This window comes from Ursus arctos, unplaced genomic scaffold, assembly GCF_023065955.2.
Source record: "Ursus arctos isolate Adak ecotype North America unplaced genomic scaffold, UrsArc2.0 scaffold_30, whole genome shotgun sequence".
Taxonomy (NCBI): Eukaryota; Metazoa; Chordata; class Mammalia; order Carnivora; family Ursidae; genus Ursus; species Ursus arctos.
The window spans coordinates 26,561,172-26,582,462 of record NW_026622986.1 but is presented as its reverse complement, the minus strand read 5'-3'; the positions used below and the strand labels follow the sequence as shown (position 1 = coordinate 26,582,462).

Here is a 21,291-nt window from a genome sequence, read left to right as displayed (position 1 = left end):
AGCAGGGAAGGGCTGCCTGCTCCAAAATGCCCCCCTTAACAAGCTTCACTCCGAAACTGAAATTTTCTGAGTGTCACACCTGTATTCCACAATTAGACGAAAGGCAAAAGAGCAATGATCCTGAAGGCGTTAAACAACAATGTTCTCTCACCTGGAAGCTTGAATGGCCGTTCGCTGAGAGGTGATTTTTAAGCGAACAGGAGAGACTGCCTAAGGAGCCTGAAAGGAGGAGAGAGGGTGCGGTCAGGGGGCTGCCCAAAGACAAACTGCTTCTACCCAACAAAAGTGACCTTCGGGACCCTGACTCCGCGCCAGGCATTGCGCTACACTGGCTCTATATCCACCATCTCATTTAATCCTCAGAATCACCCAATGAAGGAGCATTACTGCTTCCGTATTACAGGCAAGCCAACTGAGTTTCAGGTGTCTATCACCACACAGCCAGTAATGCTGCGCAGGTTTTGCTCCTTCGTTTCCCTGATAACCACGCCGGCGCACAGGTGCTACAAGCCTGGCTCGGGAGACCAAGTGTGGTTCATTCCCACTGCCCCCGGACGTGCCCTGGCGGCTCTGGCGGCTACCAGGGCACAGTCAGCTGTCAAATGCAACGGAACAGTGTGCTGATATATTGGGGGGCAGAAGGACACGCTCCCACAGGGCACAGGGGAAGGGACGGCCCCCACGTACCTGCTAAAGCCATCCCCGGACAGAGCGTGGCCGTCCGAAAGACTGAGCGGGTCTGCGGAGCGGCAAGGAACCTTGGGAAGTAGTTCCTTGCGCACGGCACTCTGGGACAGGGGCGGGGCTGCCCTCAGCCACGCCTACATCCCCGTTTCCAGCCGTGGTCGCTGCTCCAGGGTTCCCCAGGGTAGTTGGGGAATGTATTGCTCTGTGCAGAGCAAAGAGAAGCCAAGAGAACAGCTACACTGACCACTGCCTCTTTGTTTTCTAGCTCCAGCCTCTGCCCCTTCCCCACACCAGAGTTCTTTTATTCTCGTGCGGAAAAATAAAACCACTCAGCAAGTAGTCCTCCTTGTATTTTTATTTTACGCTAACCGACAGTTTTCAAACTTAAGAGCCAAGCATTTGTTACTTTGGTTCTTTGATTTCACCCTCCTTTGGGGTAGGATTCCCAGAGAAAATACGAGTCACCCAGTTGCACTTGAATTTCAGGTAAATGACAATTTTTTCGTATACGTCCGAAACACTGCAGAGGACGTAATTACGCTAGGAATTCTCTGTCATTGATCTGATTCGGATTGAACTGAGCATCCTGTATATTTGCTACGTCTAGCCAAAGCCACTCTGGGAAAGTAGAGGCCTGTTTTCTGACACCCTCGAGCAGGGTAGTACCAAGGGGGAAAATGTGTATGTCCTTGTGAGATGGGAGATTATGTTAATATTTCACATTACCACCTTCCCACACAAATAAAAATGCACACTTTTCCTAAATGTTTTTAAAGGAAGCATAATAGGGGCATTTTATCCGTACAATCCATGGAGATGGTCAGGAATTGATTTGGAACAAATGAAACTGTCATATTTTGTGTAAGGTAGGAAGCACACATTTCTGTAAGAACAGTTACCGCAAGCTGCTCTCTTGTAACTGTGCTTTAGTCACTGACATTCAGACCATGTAGACACAAGGGAATTCAACCAAAGAAAATTCAGCAAAGCTCCAGTGGTCCCTCGTCACACACATGCACACTGGCGCTTGTTTAAGCAAGCAGAATGGCAAAGTGCTCTGAAGTGAGGTCTTCACTCTTCGTGTGAACCCAGACAAGTTACTTCACGTCTCCACACCTCAGTGAAGGATCTGGCACGAAAATGCACGCCGTGGTATGAACTCTTATAGTCCGAACTGGTGACTGAACTGAGGTGGCCGATGTGAGAGCTTCCAAGCAATTTAGATCCGCTGAGACTGCGCTGGCTTCGGCAGCACGTGGACCAGATCCACTGAGACAAGGGGATCGGTTACTCACCCTTCTGAGTGAGAGAAGCCTGAGTGAGGAAGTGGGACTACAATGGAACATTTCCAACAGGTTATTCATAAAAGCAAAAAGGCCGTGTTTGGAACAACTGCACCTTACCTCGTGTTTGCCCTTAACCCACGTTCTAGAGGGGTCTCTGCCCTCGACTTGGGATGGCATCCCGGCAGAAAAGCAGGGCCCGCAGCGAACAAGGGAGATCGAAAGTGCATGACAGTTTTTCCCAAAGATGCACCAGAGCCGGCGGTACCCAACTGTCTCGGACCCTCCTGCCACTCCCATCCCTTCCCTAAGCATCTTCCCTCCCCCGACCTGATTAATATTCCTTCCATTTCACACTTCTCCCTCGGGATCGAAGTTGCCATAGTCACAAGCAGCTGCCTCCCGCGTGATAATACTGTGACCACTCAGGCGCTAACCTGGACCTCCAAACCCATTTTCGTACCCTTTATCCTTTGTGTGTGTGTGTGTGTGTGTGTGTGTGTGTGTGTGCCCGAATACAAGAATCTGAGACAGAAGATAACTTTAGCCTTGAGAGAAAGGTTGGTGTTTCTTAGAACTAATGGGCTCTTTTTGGCCTGCATCACTGGCATAACCAAAGCCCATTCTAAGTTTGCCTCTATTGTGCCCAAAAAGAGATTCACCCAGGGGCGCCTGGGTGGCACAGCGGTTGAGCGTCTGCCTTCGGCTCAGGGCGTGATCCCGGCGTTATGGGATCGAGCCCCACATCAGGCTCCTCCACTATGAGCCTGCTTCTTCCTCTCCCACTCCCCCTGCTTGTGTTCCCTCTCTCGCTGGCTGTCTCTATCTCTGTCAAATAAATAAATAAAATCTTAAAAAAAAAAAAAGAGATTCATCCAAGAAAGGGCCTTCATTCTGCCCTGGGCTTTAGGCCTGACTCAAGGTCCCCTGGGCAGTAAAGGACAACAATAGGACATTTTTTTAATCTGTCATCAACTAGGGCCTCTATGGCACTGGTCTTCCCTCACAGTGCCTAGGTGGGGGTTCCCACGTGGCCCCCTCTGACCATATTCTACCCCAACGAAGAAGAAAACAAAGATTCTCTGAAGGACTGACTCTTCTAAGAAGGGTCAGAAATATCCCCTTGCATTCTACCGTCTCTAGAGCCACAGACACTCTAAAATGGGCCCCACTCACCAAGGACTGCACGTGTTTAAATGATCTTCCCGCAGTGCCAGCATGTTCTTTAGATATGTGACAATGACCCAAGCAAGCAACGGGTGAAGTTCCAGAGTTTCTCAGGTATGCCCTATGTGTTTCTAGGCATTGTAGGCTGATAAAAGGAGTCGGCACCTGCCTTCAAAGAGCTTACAACACCAGACAGTCCCCCAAGTGGGCCTTCAAGTGGGTAAGTTTATTTAGTTTGGGGGGAGAGGGGTTTCCCACCAGGCCGGCTTCGCCATGTCGGCCACCCTGGGACCCAGCAGATTGTAGCCTGTGACGGCTGGAGCAGTAAGGACCTCAGTCAGAGAAGGCTCTCAGCAGTTGAGTATTTAACCTTGGGAATAGAGTAAAATGGTGGATGACCTTAGGGGACCAGCACCCCTGATTCTCCGCTTGTCATATTGATTTCCACACCACTTCTGCGAGGCATAAATTCCTCCAGGTCTCCTTTCCTCAATTTCTCCGTTTCTCTTCATCTGTAGTTCCTGGAGAGATGGGCCTCCTATTCAGGCGTAGAGGACAGAAATGGGGCAAAGAAAGGAGGAAAATTGACTCCGGGTCCTGCTTTCTTTCTAACCAAGAGTCCTGACTTTTGCTCTCAGGACTGGGGAGAAAAGGGAAGGAGTAAACATAAGGAGTCATGATGTCATTAGGCATCGGACCCGAACTCCCTCTTCCTTCCTGTTCAGAACTACAGGAAAAGTCAAGGTCAAAAGCAAAACCAGGTTGGAAAGGCGAGCAGAAAAACCATCAGGCAAAAACCAGTAGCAGTTAACCCTCCTCAACCAGATGTTAAATACACTTATTATAGCAATAAATAATAACGCAGGATGGAGCATACATGGTGTAAACACCTTTAATACAATTCTAATTTTCGCTTTGCTTCAAGAGCACCGATTGTTATGGCAACAAAACAGAAAAACAGATCACGGTATTAATTTCATATCTCGGCTTCATTTGCTCCACGTTTGCAATACAACACACGCATAACAAACAGCCCGGGCCCAGCCGAAGCCGAGAAAACACACCCGCCACAGAAGGGCACAACGGAGCACCCTCTCGGCCTTGAGTTTTGTTCAATAAAAAAATAAATACTAATTTTCTACAAAGAATAGAAGTTTGGTTGCCCACACAATCTGCCATTTGATTGCTAACACTTGAGCGGCCCACCATCCCGCTCTTGCCAGCCCAACGATACAAGGGAGAATGAGGACAGCATCTCCTGCAGAAAGTTGTCACACCAAGTTTTTTAGCTCAGGAAACTTAAACTCGGCTGATCTATCTCTCGGCTCCCGTGTGTCTGGGCCCCTGTTGCACCCACCAACCCCCCCAACACCCACCCAGCTCACTTTGTACTTTACGGCCAGAGTGATCCTTTCAGAACAAAAGTCGGATTCTTCAGTGCGGAGAAAAAGGAACTCTCAGACTGCTGGTGGGAGAAAAAAACGGTAGAATCTTCCTTGGGTAGAAACTTGACAAGATCTAGCAAAGTTCAACATTCTCAGGATCTGTGACCCAGGCATTCCCTTCTTGAGTATAGAACTCTGGCTCATGTCTCCAAGGAAATATGTCTGAGACTATTCATTCCCACATTGTTTACAGCAGAAAAAAATTAGAAGCCATCAAATTTTCCATCAACAAGAGAAAAGATGGATTATGAGTATATAGATGGTATGCTGTGTGTATCTTACCACAGTTTTTTCAAGTAAATAAATTAAAAGGACGACGCAGGGATTCCTGTGGTGCTGGCACTGTTCTGCATCTCGACTTTATCAGTGTCAGTATTCTGGGTGTGACCTCATACCATTATTTTGTACAACTTAGAAAAATAATCCACGAAGAGGAATAAGTTTGGGAACAGGGGTGAGTGGGGGGTGATTAGATCAATCGGGACACACGGACATCGAGCTGCCTTCCAGGTTATACATTGTCAGCTCGATGCCTGGCGCTTTAATGTTCACTAAATACTTGATCCTTGTGGTGATGGCCCCTAAAGATGCCACGTCCTAATTCCTGGAACCTGCAAATATGTTATATTACATAGCAAAGGGGAATTAAGGTTGCAGATGGAATTAAGGTTGATTATCAATGGATCTTAAATCAGGGGATGACCCTGGATGATCTGGGCAGGCCCAATGTCATTACAAGGGTCCTGAAATGTGGAAGGGGAAGATAGAAAAGTCAGTGTCAGAGCTGTGCAGTGTGAGAAATACTGCCATTGCTGGTTCGGAGGATGGAAGGAGGCCACAAGCCAGAGAATGTGTACCTTCTAGAAATTAGGAAAGGCAAGAAAAAGAGCCTCCCCTACAGCCTTCACAAAGGAATACAACTCTGTCAACACTTTGGTGTTAGCCCAGTGATCTCAATTTTGGACTTTTTACTTCAAAACTTAATGATAATAAATTCATGTTGTTTAAGTCACTAGACTTGTGGTAATTTCTTACAGCACCAGTAGGGAACTAATAGAATACTTAATGCGTAGTAGGACCACTGGTTTGGGAAGGAGCTGGGTGTCAAGTCCCAAATCCCTCAGTGAGGAAGGGAGGACCAGGTGGATGAGAAAGAAATCAAAGATATCTCAAAATTGTAACTGAATAACAAATCGGAAACTAAGCCCATCCTCACCCCACTATCAACGTCAGACAACAGGAAGCACTAGAAACATCCCTTAGAGGGAAAAATAGCAAGTGGACACCAGGAATGTTAGGCAAACTACCGTCTTCTCGGGCCTCACAGAATGGACTGCTCCACCATGGCCCAAGACAGATAGGCCCGCGGCCCTTCCTCTTTGTCGGCTGCCTGAGTAGGGCCTCACTTTGGGAAAAAGAGATCTGACCTGAAAATGGAATTCCAAGCTATTTCTTTCATAACAAAAATAGCACTTGGTATCGCCGTGTATTTTAGCCTTGTGTGCACACGTAGCGTCCAGGGAACGTCTGCTGGTTGGATAGATGCTAGTGTGCTTGTCTTATAGGGACCCCAACTTCCCATGTCTCCACATTTCTTCAGGACCCACTATGGTATATATCCCATATTTATGCCCAGATTGGGCCTAGAAACAGTCGATGCCCTGGGGAGGGGGACAGGAGTGGAAACCAACACTTAGAATATGGTAAATCCATAGATCACAGAGCTTTGAAACATCTGGACTCTGTCTCAAAGTGGTTGACTCCAAAACTAGGAGTTCAGAGATCAGGGTCCCAGGCGTGGGTCACAGAAGCTGGGGTGATCTTTTGTTCTTCAGAACATTCTAGTTTATGATGACCGTCATACATGATAGAACAAGAGAACAAGAACCGGGAGTGGATGAGAAAGAGGAAACAAGGGCAAAGATGAACGAGTAGAGATAAAATGTGAACAGAAATGAGACTAGAACCCCAAATTCAGTTCTACATGCTCTGAGCTATGGAGAAGCCAATGGGAAAAGGGACGCTTACCCAGATCAAAAAATAAAAGCAAACCAGCCACTCAGTAGAAAAACAATTAGACACTATTCAAGGATAAGACGAAGAAATTCTCCCGAGGATCCTTGCAAGAGAAGAACGTTTAACGTACTGATCAATGTCCTCAAAAGCTTCCTTCTAGAATAATGAGTTCCTTGGGACTTCTTTTAGGCTGGTGGCTTCACACCAATATGAAACTGGGCTCCTCAGGAACCACAATGCACTAGGCACCAGGTGTGCAGTTCTCAGTGGCTCTGGCTAAACTCCTAGAACTATTTCAGATCATTGAGGTGTATGGAAGGACTATGGATCTTTCAGTGATCTTTACTGAATATTGTTTCCGACTGGCTTCAAGATACCACATGAAGACATTTCTGACAACTTTTCTTTTTACGTTCATCCCAAATAGTAAAGAAACAAAATGAAACAGAAATATGGACTTCATCTTCAACGAAATGGAAGGATTTTTGTAACAGAATGACACAGAGGGAAGGCAAAAAAGCAGATAGAAATGACCAAGCTGGGAGCAGGAAGGTCACACCTAAGGGATCACAGTAAAGAGTTGGATTAAGAAGAAAGCAGATTTACCCTGACGCCCAGAAGGGCACCCCCAGGACCAGAGGCACAGGCGCAGTGAAAAGCAGGAAAGTGAAGGAGTAAAAGTGAAAAGTGTGTTCGAAGGTCTGTAGGAAGAGAACTTAGACTCCCAGGCCCTAAGTCCACCCATTCTGGCAATCAATGCACCCCACCACCCAGGAATGCCAGGAACTTGAACCAGAGAGGGGACTCATGGTTGCCAGGCATTGAGGAGGAGGTGGTGGAGGGCCCAGGATCCGACATAAGGGAGTTGAATGAAGGCTTGCTCACTGACAGGGGAGACAACCCATCCTCTGCTCCTTCCTGGCTCCAGAACTCCAGCAAATAGGGGGAAATTCCAAGGTAGGGAATAGAGGATCCTTCTCTTAAGAAACTGATCCACCCCTTGAAAAAAGAAAGACCCACAGCTAATGACACATGAGGGGACTCCAAGAAGAAAAGCCACTGGCCACTCATTCCACCCCCAACACAGCTCCCAAGGCAGGCAGCCCCACGGGGGCATGCAGGGCTCCCATCAATTGCTTGTACATCATCTTAAATATGAATGGACCGCAAAGGGATTGGAGGAATGAGTTCATTGTGCAGGAGAGGTAGCAACACAAACAATGGAACTTGGGGAAAACAGAAATTTCAAGGAATAGAATAAAACTTACGGGAAAAAACTGCCCATAAATAAAATCTGCAACTGGATAAGGAAAAACCTAAACAGATGACAGAATAATGCAGTTATTAACTCCAAGAAAAATAAAAGTTGAACGAGAAATAAAATATTGTCACGGTGCATTGCCTGACTGAGCAATGAACAATATTCACAGAGTCACCACAGAAAATATGGAAGAAAGAGCTAATAAAAAATGTGATTTAACCAGAGTGGGAGGATAGGAAAAGAGACAGGTGTAAGGAAGTAAAAGTCCTCCTCTTCCACAAAACTGATGAATCACAATACAGAATACTTATATTATTTAGGAACGTGGCATTAAATATTACAAGAAGTAATAAAGATAATGAAAAGTATTCTTGAAGAAAGAAGATGGTAATAAGAGCCGGAGGAGTCCTTTTTTTCTGATTTAAATTTGTAGTTATTTAACTTGTTTGACAACGTGCATGCTTTACTCAGATAAAATATTGATTTAAAAAATGTAACAAGTCTGTCAGCCACACGTGGAAGGTATTAAGTGGTGGTCAATTTACAATCGCATTGCCTAGGATTCAGCCGTTTGACCGAGCCAGCGCGGTAGGGACGTTGAGTTACCACAATCCGCTGAGCTGGGAAACGGAAGGCACATCTTCAGCTCTAACTGTGGGCTCCGTGAAGGCGGGGATCATGCCAATTATGTCCACTAACCATGCAGCCACACCTGCCGCACTAAATAATCATAGCTAACGTCATTGTTATTTACCACTTGCTATGTGCCAAGCATTTTATATATAGCAAGCCATTTAATCCTGTCAACAGCCCACTGTTACCCCCCATTTCATAGCTGAGACAACCGAGAGACAGGATTTGATTCCAGGCTGACACCTTCCCTCTCGATGACTGTGTGCCCAGTAAATATCTGGGGAAGGACGATGGTCCAGGCAAAGCAGGAGGGAGGAAAAATTAACAGGAAGAGAAAAAAAGGAAAGAAAGTCCAGCTCTCCCTAGAAAATAATTCGGAATCTGATATAATGCAAAAAGCTCTCTAAAATTCCACTCCAGAGAGCAGGAGTGTTGTCATTTTAGCCTAGAAAAAGTTGGAAGCACATCTCTTCAAAAGATGCTTCCAGAGGATCCAAACCCAGCACCTCTAGACTGGCTAGTTGGGGGCAATGCTGCTTCCTGGCGTCTTCTCCTAAATTACCTCGCTGCAAAATGTAGCTGAATTGACGACAAAGGCCACTCACTCCATGAGGGGGAGGCTAGTAGGACCATGGGCGCCTGACCTCAGGGGCTCACCATCTAGACCCGGAGACAATGTCTGCATGTGTAATCCCAGTCTTCCCTTTTGAAAATAAGAATCCATGTACCAGTGATAAAACAGGATTTCTCTGGCTCCACCCCCTGCCATCCCTGGGCCTTGGCAACCCCAGCCTGAGAACCTCTCCCACGTGCTCATGAGCGCCGTCCTTGGCCGCCAGGGGCTGGCCGTGGTCCACCTCTCCCACTTGCCTCCAGCGGCCACCAGGTCAGCTGTTCACAAACTCCCACGTGTCACTCCGTTGGTGTGGGAATCACAGGGCCCGAGCAGGAGCTCTTCTCCCTTTCGTCTGCACCCCACTGCAGCTTCCAGGCAGGCCCTCAGCAGCGATCCACATGGGACAGGTCGCTGATCACCCGGGGGGGCCACCTTGGTTCCTGTGCCCCTCAGATGTGATGGGAAGATGTGAGCGGTAACTGAGCCACAGAGGAGGACAGGGTCTGGATAAAAGTGACATGGAACCTTCCAGAAGAGTGGGCTCCAAGCAAGGGTGCAATAGATAGAGCATGTGATATTGCACGTGAAACTAGGTATACTGAGCCAGAAGGACATGGAGGAGAGCATGAGACGAGGCTCCAGATCTTAGACCATGCACACCAGGTCAAACAGCGTAAAGTGGGAAAGAATCCAGTTCTGGGAATCCCTCCTATAGCTCTGTTCACACATAGCCTGGGGCAGACAAACCCTGAGATGGCTCCACACTCGTTCCAACCGCCTTCTTCCTTGCTGCCCTTTACAAAGGGGCCTATGAAATAAATCCATTCCCCATCTCCTTTAAGGCTACGGTTGGCCATGTGACGGTGTCGGGCCATTTACATGGATGTGTGTCCTGGAGAGGGTTTCCCTTTCATACACCCCCTCAGCGCATGCACACACGTGCATGCACACACATACAGGCAAATTCTCAAAAGCAGAAAGCTTTGAGGTTGCACCTTCACTTTCTTCCATTCTAGCTGAAATACAGGAGTGACCTTGGAGCTGCAGCAGCCACCTTTCCACCAGGAGGAGCCATACAAGAGGGTGGCAGGACAGGAAGACAGAGGGATATCCTCAAGCACTCCTGAACTGCCTGCCTCCGGACTTCTCATTACATTGAAGAAAAGGAAGGAAGGAGGGCACCTGGGTGGCTTAGTCAGTTAAGTGTCTGACTCAATCTTGGCTCAGGTTTTGATCTCACGGTTGTGAGTTCAAGTCCCGCATTGGGCTCCACGCTCTAGGACAGAAGAATCTTGTTTAAGCTGTTATAAACATGTTTATATTTATATTTAATCTATTCCTTGCAGGAAAATGCATTCCCAGGCACTTCATGATCACCTGCAATATAAAATGGGAACAGTAGATATGGGAGTGGTGACATAAATTGTGAGCCGTCCACAGCATGAAATACTATACAGTGTTAACAAGGATGGTATAAACACACACGAACATAGGGACATGGGAAGATCTTACAGTCTATTGTCAAGTAAACTAAATCAACAGAACAATATGTACTACGGACCCACTTATGTGATTTTCAAAGTTTTATGTGGGCATGTATATTTCTATCTATTATCTATCTGTGAATGTATAAATAAAGCAAGTGCATATACCAACCATCAACAATGATTATTCCTGAGGTTGTGGGAGAGGAGGGTCAGGCTGGGGGTGAAACGGGGTTTCGCTCTTCACTCTGTGCTTCTGGGGAAAAGTAGTTGAAAGGTACAATGTTAGTTTGCATCTTCCCTTTGGGTAATTAAGTTCTTTTTTTATGATTTTATTTATTTATTTGAGAGAGAGAGAACACGAAAGACAGAGCCTGAACGGAGGGGGCGGGGCAGAGAGGGAGGGAGAAGCAGACACCCCCCCCCCACCCTGAGTGGGAAGCCCGATGTGGGACTTGATCCCAGGACCCTGGGATCATGACCTGAACTGAAGGCAGATGAGACGCTTAACCGACTGAGCCACCCAGGCGCCCCTGGGTAATTAAGTTCTAAGTCTCACTAACCTGAGCAGAGTTAAATGCTTTTGGGAGGCCATCCTCTCGAGGTCTAGGATTCTCGAATTCCAAATACCCCAATCAACCCCCTACCACAGAGAGAGAAACAGACGGCTGTGTGGACAGGGAGCCCCCCGGGACTGCCATGTTGACAGCACGACCTCTGGGTTTCTGCCCTGACACCCCAATCAAATAAGCATGTGGGTCAAAGAGCTGATTTCATGACACCGAAATGTGCCAAAATGCCTTGCGCACTTCAGGTGAGGGACCCTCCACAGCCTGAGCGCATCTGGCCCAGGCCGTGCGCCCCATGAGGTTGGGGGAAAACCCCACTTGGACCCCAGCCCTACCTCCTCTCCACCAACCTAGGAGTCTGGATGGAGAGATGCCCATCACTTCTCCGCAGCACCAAGGAGCGTCCTGGTGCGAGGGCACCGGCCTGTTTCCGACTTCCTGGGCTCTCCCAAGTGCGGGTCTGCTGAACACCATTAGCAAGCTGAATGGATGTGACCTGTAAATTACACAGCTGCTCAGAAGGATAATTGCTCTGTAATCTAAACCGTAATGGGTGTGCTGGAGAGCGAGTGTTCAACAGGGGCTGCCCTGCATGCCTGAGGACGTCCACAAGCACAGTTCCCTGTGAACTGGTCCCCGGCTGGGCACGCGGGGGCCCAGGGTGGTGAGAGCACCAGAGGGTCTGGTCCCGGAGGAAGGATCCACGGGCACACTGGTGCAGGGAGCTGACCGAATCCTTCAGAGGCTTTATGTCAAGTGAGTGCAAATTAATAACAGTGCAGATCAAGTGGATGAGAGGTGTGGGGCAGACAATTTCGCATCAAGGATGGCATGAGAGCCTGTGGGAGAAGCACAGGTCTCACTCGTCGTGGTCCCTGCGGTCCTCTCCCGCTGGATTTCCTGCCTCTTACCGCCACGTCACACTTCTGTCTGAATCCCCAACCACTCCCCACCTACCACGCGCACAACCCTGAGCTGGGCTGATGCCAAAGGCAGCCTGGTGTCTGCGCATGCGTGAGCAGGAAGGGGGGGAGGGCATCTCTGAGCTGGACAGGGGCCACAGCGGGGCTGTCAGCAGCAGGTCAGCAAGCACGGGAGGCCAACAGTGCCACAAACAGCGATGAGCACCTGCGGATGGGGAGAGCTGGGACCAGAAGGGCACCGCAGAAGGCTGCAGGGGAATCCTGCTCTGCCGTCCGGTCTGCAGGGGGAGGTGGTCAGAGCCGGGACCGCGCATCCTTCCATCTGTGGCTGAGGCTGGGTGACTGAGGTTCTCTTCTCACATCTGCCTGTGGGGCTTTTGCAGAGGCTGAAGGGCCCCTGGAAGCATGTGATGGGGTGAGACCGAAGGGCTGGGGGTTCATCTGAGGATACTGTGTCATTGCACTGCACCCCCTTCATGGTGGTTCCAGAGACCCCAGGAATAAGCTCCCCCACCCCACCTCCTCCCCCATCTCCCAGACCCTTCTGCACCCCAGGCACCAATCTGGGCCTGGGTCCCCCCTCCTTCTCCTGGAGGGGGCTGGGAGAAGAAAGAGGGGCACAGATCCCCATCATCTCAACCCTGGCCACTCCCCCCAACTTGCAGCCTTGAGGACACTGAACCCCCTCAGCAGTCTCTGGCCCTGCCCATCTGCCACCTGCTTCCCCCCACCAACCAAACTGGAGCTTTTAAAGGAATCAGCTTTAAAAAGGGGGGAACCCCAACCCTCCAAGTAACAAAGAATCATATAATTACTTTGCAGCTACTTGTCCTTCGTAATTTGATGCTTGTGTTGCAATAATTACACATTTGGTAGAGTTAGCGAGTCACAGTGCTTGGGTGGCCCATCAGGGACACCTGTTTTCACATGGAGAAAAAGTCTGAGAGGGAGCCTGGCTGATGGAGGGCCCCAGACCCAGATGGGACAGGTGGGGGCAGGAAATGTAGGGCAGGAGTGCAGGCTGGGGGGAGCCACAAGGGACTGGAGCAAGTATTTACTGGGGGCCCACAGTAAGGGGGCATGCAGCCCTGATATCCGAGTGCACACGGCTTGTGTGTGAGCCCCACGCCTGGCAGCATCTCCAGTGCCCACAGGCTCCGGTCCCAGCTCACTCAGAGGCCAGCTCTCACCTGCCTCCCACCTCTGCACCCCCATGGAGGCTCCATCCCACTCAGTCCTCCGCAAACTCCTGCCTCCGCCCTCCTCGGGCTGGGCCACATCCATCCATCCTCCACATGACCTTCAGACAATCCTCTAAAAAGGCAAATTTGGCGCAATGATTTCCTGCCTGCCATTCGTTGGCTTGGCATTGGCTGCAGGAGAAAATGCAGGGCCCTGGCGTGGCCTACCTGGTGGTCTGGCTGCCCCCGTGGCACCCAGAGTAGGAGGGCTGGGGCTGCCTTGTCTTGCCAGACAGGAGCTGAGATGTGCCCTCCTGTCCAAGTAGGTCAGCTGCTGGGCTGAGCCCATGACCGGGCTCTATTTCCTGAGCACCCCCCTCAGGGCCGGTCCCGGAGGCCACAGAGAGAGCTGGCGAGAGAGGGCCAGACGCTGGGTGACTCCCGACCCACCACGGCATGTGGCCCACATCACCCCACGTCTCCCGACAGCCCTGACCCTAGATCCGCTGCCTCTCCCTCCTACCTCATCTCTGCAGGCCATCCATCGGAAACTTAGCGCTGCCCTGAAAGGACATGCTTCTGAGCAGCTCTCACCTCTGCACAGCTGTTCACTTCTGTCCACACCTCCCTGGTCTCCCCCTGAGCAGTCCCCTCTGCCCAGAGCCTTCTGCAGCTCCCCTCACCTGGAGGGGCTCCTGCCCCTCTGACCCCTCGCTGGGAGCCTTGCTTTCCCTGCTCCCCCCACCAGGACCTTTCTCAGCATCCTCGCACCAGAACGAATGTTCCACGAGCAGGGGACTCTTCACTGCTTGCTTTCTTCCTGGGACGTCTCGTCACAAGTTCTCAGTGAGGAGTTGCTGAGTGGCTGACTGATGGCACCCTGTTCTGGGTCTACAGAGGGTTTGTCAGGACCCTGCCCGTGCTCAAGCCAACGCTGCAAGATTCAGGGGTTGGCTCGTTCACTGCCTCTCTTCCTTGGGCCCTTGGGTCAAGGGGTACTTTTGTAGAGAGGGGGGCTCTTCAGACAATGAGGAGGGAAGACGGGGCACAAAGGAGGGACAGACAGGAGGCGTCTCAGCCCTCAGGCAAGAAGGGGGGCTACTCGGTCCAGGCAGCATCTGTGTCCAGTCAGAGGGCGAGTGGGGGCTGGGGCTCCGGGGCGCAAAGCTGTGGCCCTGGGAAGCGTGGCTGAGCAGGGCCAGGGAAGGCCTGTGGCAGATGAGGGCCGACCGGTAGGGGTGGGTGGGTGGCGGGTCCCAGCCAACCCTGATCCCCCGGCTGCCCTGGGGCGCAGGTAGGACAGAGGACAAGTTGACAGAGGTCCCAGTGCACTTCGCTTGGTACAAGGAGCCAAAGACCCCTGGTCGTGGGTGTGTTTTGACCTTCGCAGCCCCACGCCTCCTAGTCTACGGGCACTTCTCCTGTTCCTGGGGACACTGTGGGTCCGGGCTTGGTGAAGCCACCCCTGAACCCAGTCCTGGCTCAGGAGGGCCTGGGGTCTCTGACACAGTCCTTCCTCACCTCTTCCAGCATCTGGAGGCTCCTGGCATGGCTTGGCTTCATCTTCACACAGCCTCCTCCTGTGTCCGTGTGTCCTTTCCTGTCTCTTAGAAGGACACTCTCATTGGACTTAGGACCCACCCTAACCCAAAAGGATCTCATACTGATTCTTCATTATATCTGCAGAGACCCAATTTCCAAATACGGTCACATTCTGGGGGTCCAGGTGGACACGAACTTGGCGGTCCCGCTATCCAACCACTACAGCTCCTGTGTGCGGACATCATGCTGCTGTTTCCCTCATTAGCTGACCGACTTCACGGGCCGTGGTTCTTAGTCTCACATTCAAGAAGAAACAGGCTGGAAGACACGGGTTGCCCCTGGCCACACACACACACACACACACACACACACACCCCGGGACGGCCGCCAGCATCCTTGCTTATGCCACTGGGCTGCGCTGCAGCTAAGATGGGGTCCTTCCCGGGATGGGGTCCACAGCCAGGGAAACGGCCAGACTGCCCAGCGCTGTCAGCTATGGACCTTCTTGGGGTCTGTGATTGAGTGTGTGGGGGTGGGGGGCTAGCCAACAGCCTGAACTGCTGAGCATTATATAAACCCGGACAACAGAGAGGCACAGAGAAGCCAGCTCAAGAGTCCGCCCCCCTCTGCCTGCTGTGGAGGATGAAATCCAAAGGCAAGGCCGAGGTCAGCAGGGCCCGTTTCTCAGCAGAGGCCCACGGGGAGGAAAGGGCATCTTCAAAGTTTCCCTTCATTCAAATAACAATCACGTTCCACCCTGTGCAGTCCGTGTTTTGAGTCCCGGTTTCTAGGAAGAGTTTTAAGCACTTGGTCCTCTGGGCTTTAAAGAGGGTTAGTCACCTGGTGGCCGCACAGAGCGCACAGATTTAGAGAGAAATAGAAGACACCAGCCCTGCCCTCAAGACCTGATGCAGAGATTTTGGGGAGAGAGGCAGAGACGCTGAGAAGAAATGCACCAAGAACACCACACAGTGGCCATTCGGGGGGCAGCTTCTTGGCTGTAGTGACCACGCAGAAGAAAAATGAAATGAGGCCAGAACTTTCCATGTGAATGACCACTCAGAGCAGAAGGGAATGGGATCACTGGTTAAGAAAAAAAATCAAGTAGTAGGTGTCAGACCACTTATTAAGCACGGAGGCTCTTTGTCCGCTTTTCCAGGGTTCACGTCGAGGATGAGTCTCACGTTCCTGGCAGGAGGAATCAGAAGGGGCTCACGGTGACGCAGCCTGGAGAAGGCTTCTGCGAATGGCTCATCCTGAGGGCGGGCGATGACGGGCCGTGGGTCTGGGGATACCTGCAAGGCTGCGAGCAAACACCGTGAACAGCCGGCAGGCAGTCCCCAGGACGAAGCAGGCTGGGCCACCTGCCGGGGACACCTTTCCTCGGGTTCTGGTTCTAAAGTGTCGAGCAGTCTCTCAGGAAAGTCAGACACCACTTCTTATATTGAAGCGTCCAAGGTGTGGTCATTGAGTCCCTCCCGCATTTCGTCTACACTCGTTCCTTTGCTGACCTCAAGTTAAATGCCTCCCATACGTGACAACTGTCGCCTTTGCTTCCGCTGCCTGGATCTCTCCTCTGAGCTACAGCCTGGAATACCCAGCTGCCGCGTCAACATCTCCGGTAGGACTTCAAATAGGCCTTTCAGACCTACGTCCAAACTCTGGCTGATCTTCCCTCAGTTAATGACAACATCACCCTTCCAGCGAGCCAGCCCAAAAGCCTGCGCACTTGCGCCCGCCTCTCTTTTCCCGGGATTCAACATCCGGTTTGTCAGCATACGGTGCCACTGCGTCTCGCGCGGCCGCCATTATCTTCCGCCTGGGGTTCTGGGGTAGCTTCCACTCCTGACTGTGCTACGTGGCTGCATCTCCCCCTCTCCCTCCCCCCTGGGACACACTGTCCTGCCATCATCCCTCTGGCTGACTGTCTGCAGCCACCTTGACCTCCTCGCTGGGCCTCCGGCCCGCCACACACGTTCCCACCATGGCTGCTTCCTCCACGAGGAAAAGCTCTCTCCCCAGATGGCCTTCCAGTCTCGACTCAGATGTCGCCTTCTCCCTGGGGCCCAGCGTGACCAGTCCTTCAGCCACCGAACGCCAGCACCGTCCATTCCTGACACCCGCCACGCCTGGTCTCCCGCCGCTGCTCCTCTCCGTGGTGCAGATACCCCCCGTCCCGGCCGCTCGCAGCCACCCCGAGCTCGCTGGAGCACAGCTGGGCCGGACACGCATCCTCCCCGCCCTGCTCTGCCTCTGGACAGCAGGTCTCACCCAGAGCACCCGGCAGACGTACGCATCGTGTTTACTGTGTCTCGTCAACTCCAGGGAGGCAGGGCTTCTATTTGCTCGTTCGGTCTCTTTTATTCCCCCCTGAGCTACCCCAGGCACCTGGAGCGGGAGCGGGGCAAAGTCTGGCCCCGGTCAACCCCGGCCTGTGGCCTGTTTTCATAAACAAAGTTTTGTTGCACGTGCTCATTTGATTACATATTATCGACGGCTGCTTCCCAGTTACATAAATACATATGGCCCCTCAGGGAGAAGGTGTGCCATCCCGACCTAGAAGGGCACCTGGTGCAAAGTAGGTTCCCAGTAAACATCTGCTGAGGGCACGAGTGAACGAAAATCACATTCAAAAATCAATGTGGAGACTTGGGCACTGATCCTGCTTCATCCAGTCGTCCTCCCGTTCCACTCAAAGATCAAGGTGTCGCCCATCACATGGGACCGGAAGGTGAGCCCGAGACGGTGCACCTGCTGCGTCTTCCTCCCGAGGAGGCCCCGGGCACGAGGAGGGAACCTCTGGCACCGTCTCTGAGCTCCGGGAAGGAAGGTCACCGGTGGAGCCGTCTTGTTATCCCGGGGCTGGCGCCGAGCCTGGCCTGCCTCTCCCAGCCCAGCAAGGCCGGACACATTTTTGCAATGATATCATTTTGTCTGCACACAGAACCCTTGCAAGTTCAGTCATTTAATTCCCATTTGACAGAGAGGAAACGGAGGTTCCAGAAGTTTAAGCCACAGCCTCCAAGTCACATGGCTAATGCATGGCAGGGTGGGATGGGAGTCAGACCCCAAAGCCCCCGTCTGTCCCGCTTCTGCCAGCTCGTGATATGTTTGCCTCCACGGGGGCCGTGTGGCTGAGAGCTCAGCCTTCAGGCTGGAAATAAAGGGGCAGCTCAGTGACATTTCAGGGGGACTTCAACCTCTTCATGGGGCGGCACGAATTATTTGTGAAAACAACGGATGCAGAATTGAAATTCATTTCAACCTGTAGCAGAAGTGCTAACAAAACTGAGGGCGGAGGAGGCTTCTCTGTGCGGGGACAGCTGGCTTCATAAATCAGCCCCGGCCGCACGGCTGGACCTTCCACCCACCTTTTCCATTCACGAAAATTTTGCTGAGGAGGCAGCACCCTCTTTTGCCAGAAAAGGAAGCAGAGTGAGAAAGGGAAACTGGTGTCTCCGTTTTCACAGAAGTGGGCTGGCTCAGGGCCAGGATCAAAACCCGGGACACCAGGGGGCGGCTGGGGGGTGCAATCCGTTAAGCATCCAGGTCTTGATTTTGGCTCAGGTCGTGATCCCGGGGTCGTCAGATCAAGCCCCATGTCAGGCTCCACACTGAGTGTGGAGCCTGCTTGAGATTCTCTCTCTCCCTCTGTCTCTGCCCCTCCCCCACTCGCTCACTTGCTCTCTCTCTCTCAAATAAACAAATAAATCTTTAAAAATAAATAAGTAAATAAAAATATAACTGGGGACACCTGATTCTAAGCCCCAGCCCTCAGAATATAGCTACTCCACACCCATTATTCTACTCCCGGTACTGGTTTTAATTCAGCTCAAGGGTAGATCGTATGTTAGTAGATTTAACTCTGGAATGATAGTAGACACTGGACACATTATAAAAACACAGCAATCTGGAACTGGCCGGGACCCTGAAGGCCATGGGGCCAGTGGTTCTCAGCTGTGTGCACATCTGATTCACTCCCAGGCCCAGTGGATTGTTCTGGGGTGGGCCCGGGCATAGACACATTCTAGAAACTTCTGATTTTACTCATGAGGATCTGATGCTGGAGATTTTAAGGGCTATGCACAGAGCGTGCAGTGATGACCCAGGGACCCAGGCAGGCTTCCCAGGCCACTGACCTTTGCACTGTGCCACACTCCGTGCTGGCCAGGCAAGCCACTAGTGGAGAAGTAACCATTGCAAGGGGCTGGTACAAACTGAGCATATTTGGAATTTTCCTCCAAGAGCCTTAAAGTCCCGTTGGCTTCAGCCTATCCATGTGAGGGAGGTTAGAGACTGACTTATTGCCCCATTTTACTGATAGGGAAACTGAGGAGCTGACATTTTAAGTTCTACGAGGCAGCAAAGCCGGATGGTAAAGCATGCTGGTTGTGGACACTGACAGACCTGGGTTCTGTGCTGGTTCTGCCCTCTCTTGCTGTGTGATCTTGGGGAAACCGCTGAACCCCTCTGAGCTTTGGATCTGCCGTGTGTTAAGGGGGAAATAATGAGTTCCGTGAGCATTCAGGGGCCTGGCGCATGTGAGCACTTGCTTAATCAGCAGGTGCACTGTTAGGACCAAGCGCTTCCCTGTCTCTTTGTCAGTTCCCAAACAGCCAACAAGGGTTGTGCACTATTTACAAAGGAGACAACTGAGACGGGAAGTAAAGGACTTGCCTAAGATCACACAGCAGGCCAGGTGATGGGTCTGGGACTAGAGCGCCGTCCTAGACACTCCCGCTTGGCCCGGGGCTTCCCGCAAACACTCCAGGAACTCAAGGCCGCACAGGCTCTCCCCAGGCCCTGCTCGCTCTAATGTGCTACTTTTAATGAGACTGGAAAATCAGCACTTTGTCGGAACGCCTGTGGGGTGAGCACATGAAAGGCGAGAAGGAATCCACGGGCCCAGCAGCCTCCACAATAACCTCAGGCCCCTGGAAGAAACGTAATTAAAGTCATGAATCCTGGGCACAGTGGCTGCATCACAACCCCACGATCAGGGAGACAGGACAGAAAGAGCTGATTTGCAGATGAGTGCAAACCGCTTAGCTTTGGATTTACAGTCTGGTAAGAGACCATCCATCACGTTTATGGAGGGATAATCACCTCGGATCGCCAGGAGCAGCAGTCTGGGCCACCACAGGAGGCCGGCCCACCCAGCCCCAGCTGAGCCTTGGGACAACCGTGATGATGGCACCGCCTCTGGAATCAGTGAGAATGAACGGGACAAAGGCCACCAGGGAAATGGGGGGGAAAATGGCCTCCCATTCCCCATGGGTCTCTCTTCCAATAAGATTTGTTCATGCTGCATTCATTTCCCCCCGACAAGCAATCGCGAGAGACAGTGGAAAGAAGCCAGGGGGAGACTATTTGACCAAGGAGAGTAACCACAATGCTCCCGGCAAATCAGTGGGAGGCATAGCCAGTAACTGGCTGGGTGATATGGAGTGTGCCGTTGGCCCTTTATAAAGTGACCAGGTTGGACCAAGCTCTGACATTCTGTGATGCTGAGGCCCCTGGCAGGAGAGCGAAGCTGGCTGCTGTTGGGGCTGTGTCCTCCAAGAAGGGCCATGGCACCCAGGGACCCCCATCCAGCCCACAAAGCGTTTGAGGATGAGAACATCACATTCCCCTGGGAAATTTTCCTTCAGGAACTGAGCTCAATATTTGGGGACACATGGGTGGCTCAGTGGGTGAAGCATCTGCCTTCAACTCAGGTCATGATCTCAGGGTCCTGGAATCAAGCCCCTCATTGGGCTCCCTAGGGAGCCTGCTTCTCCCTTTCCCTTTGTTCCCCCCAAGTGCAGCCCCCTCCCCTGCCCCACTCATGCTCTCTCTCTCAAATAAATAAATAAAATCTTAAAAAACAAACAAACAAACTGGGCTCATTTTGTCCTAAAAGAGTAGAAAACCACAGAGGACTCTGGAGGCCAGTGTGGGGCATCTGGATCCTACTTTACAGGGAACTGGGGACTCATTAAGATTTGTGAGAGCACTGAAACCATCCAGCCCATGTGTATGGAAGACTGTAGCAAGAAGACCAAGGGAGAGAGAAGAGTCTGGGCCCCGTGCTTTCCAAGGCAAGGCTTGGGGCCCAGGAGCCTCTTGGAGCCCCTCTGTTCAGCCCTGTGTGTTCCCATTACATTTGAAAATTGGAGCCTACCTAAGGGCTTACTATGATTATTATTATCTAGTCTTTTTTAAAAAAGACTTAAAGGCATGAAAAGCAAAGAAGCAGAAGAGCGAAAAAATGTGCACCCGGCCAGAAGGAGTTCGATTTGCCACCCTGAAATCTCTGCTTCCCGTTAATTAGAGGAGCCAAGAAATCACCTTTCAAAAACTGGCTTTTCCACCAGAAATGCCAACTGCTCAACATTTTGTGGGAACGTGCTGCTGGTCCCCTCTGGAGCCCAAGCCCCGATGGCAAAGTGCCCCAGCCACGCGATTGAAATATCCACTCGGTGCCACCTTGCCAGTTAATTGC

General features: G+C 51.5%; 1 protein-coding gene across 3 annotated transcripts in view; it reads right to left on the bottom strand.

Moving 5' to 3' along the window:
* Nucleotides 1-21,291, bottom strand: part of LOC130542137 (uncharacterized) — a 99,608-nt gene that overhangs the window by 32,883 nt on the left and 45,434 nt on the right. For 2 of the 3 annotated variants that reach the window (XM_057304593.1, XM_057304592.1), the window contains one exon: nt 11,331-11,657. The exons of the other annotated variant lie outside the window; for it this stretch is intronic. In XM_057304593.1, coding sequence (XP_057160576.1) covers nt 11,366-11,657 — 292 coding nt within the window. In that variant the 3' untranslated portion in view covers nt 11,331-11,365. Of the gene's footprint in view, nt 1-11,330; nt 11,658-21,291 lie in introns of those variants that run through there. 3 annotated transcript variants of the gene reach the window in all.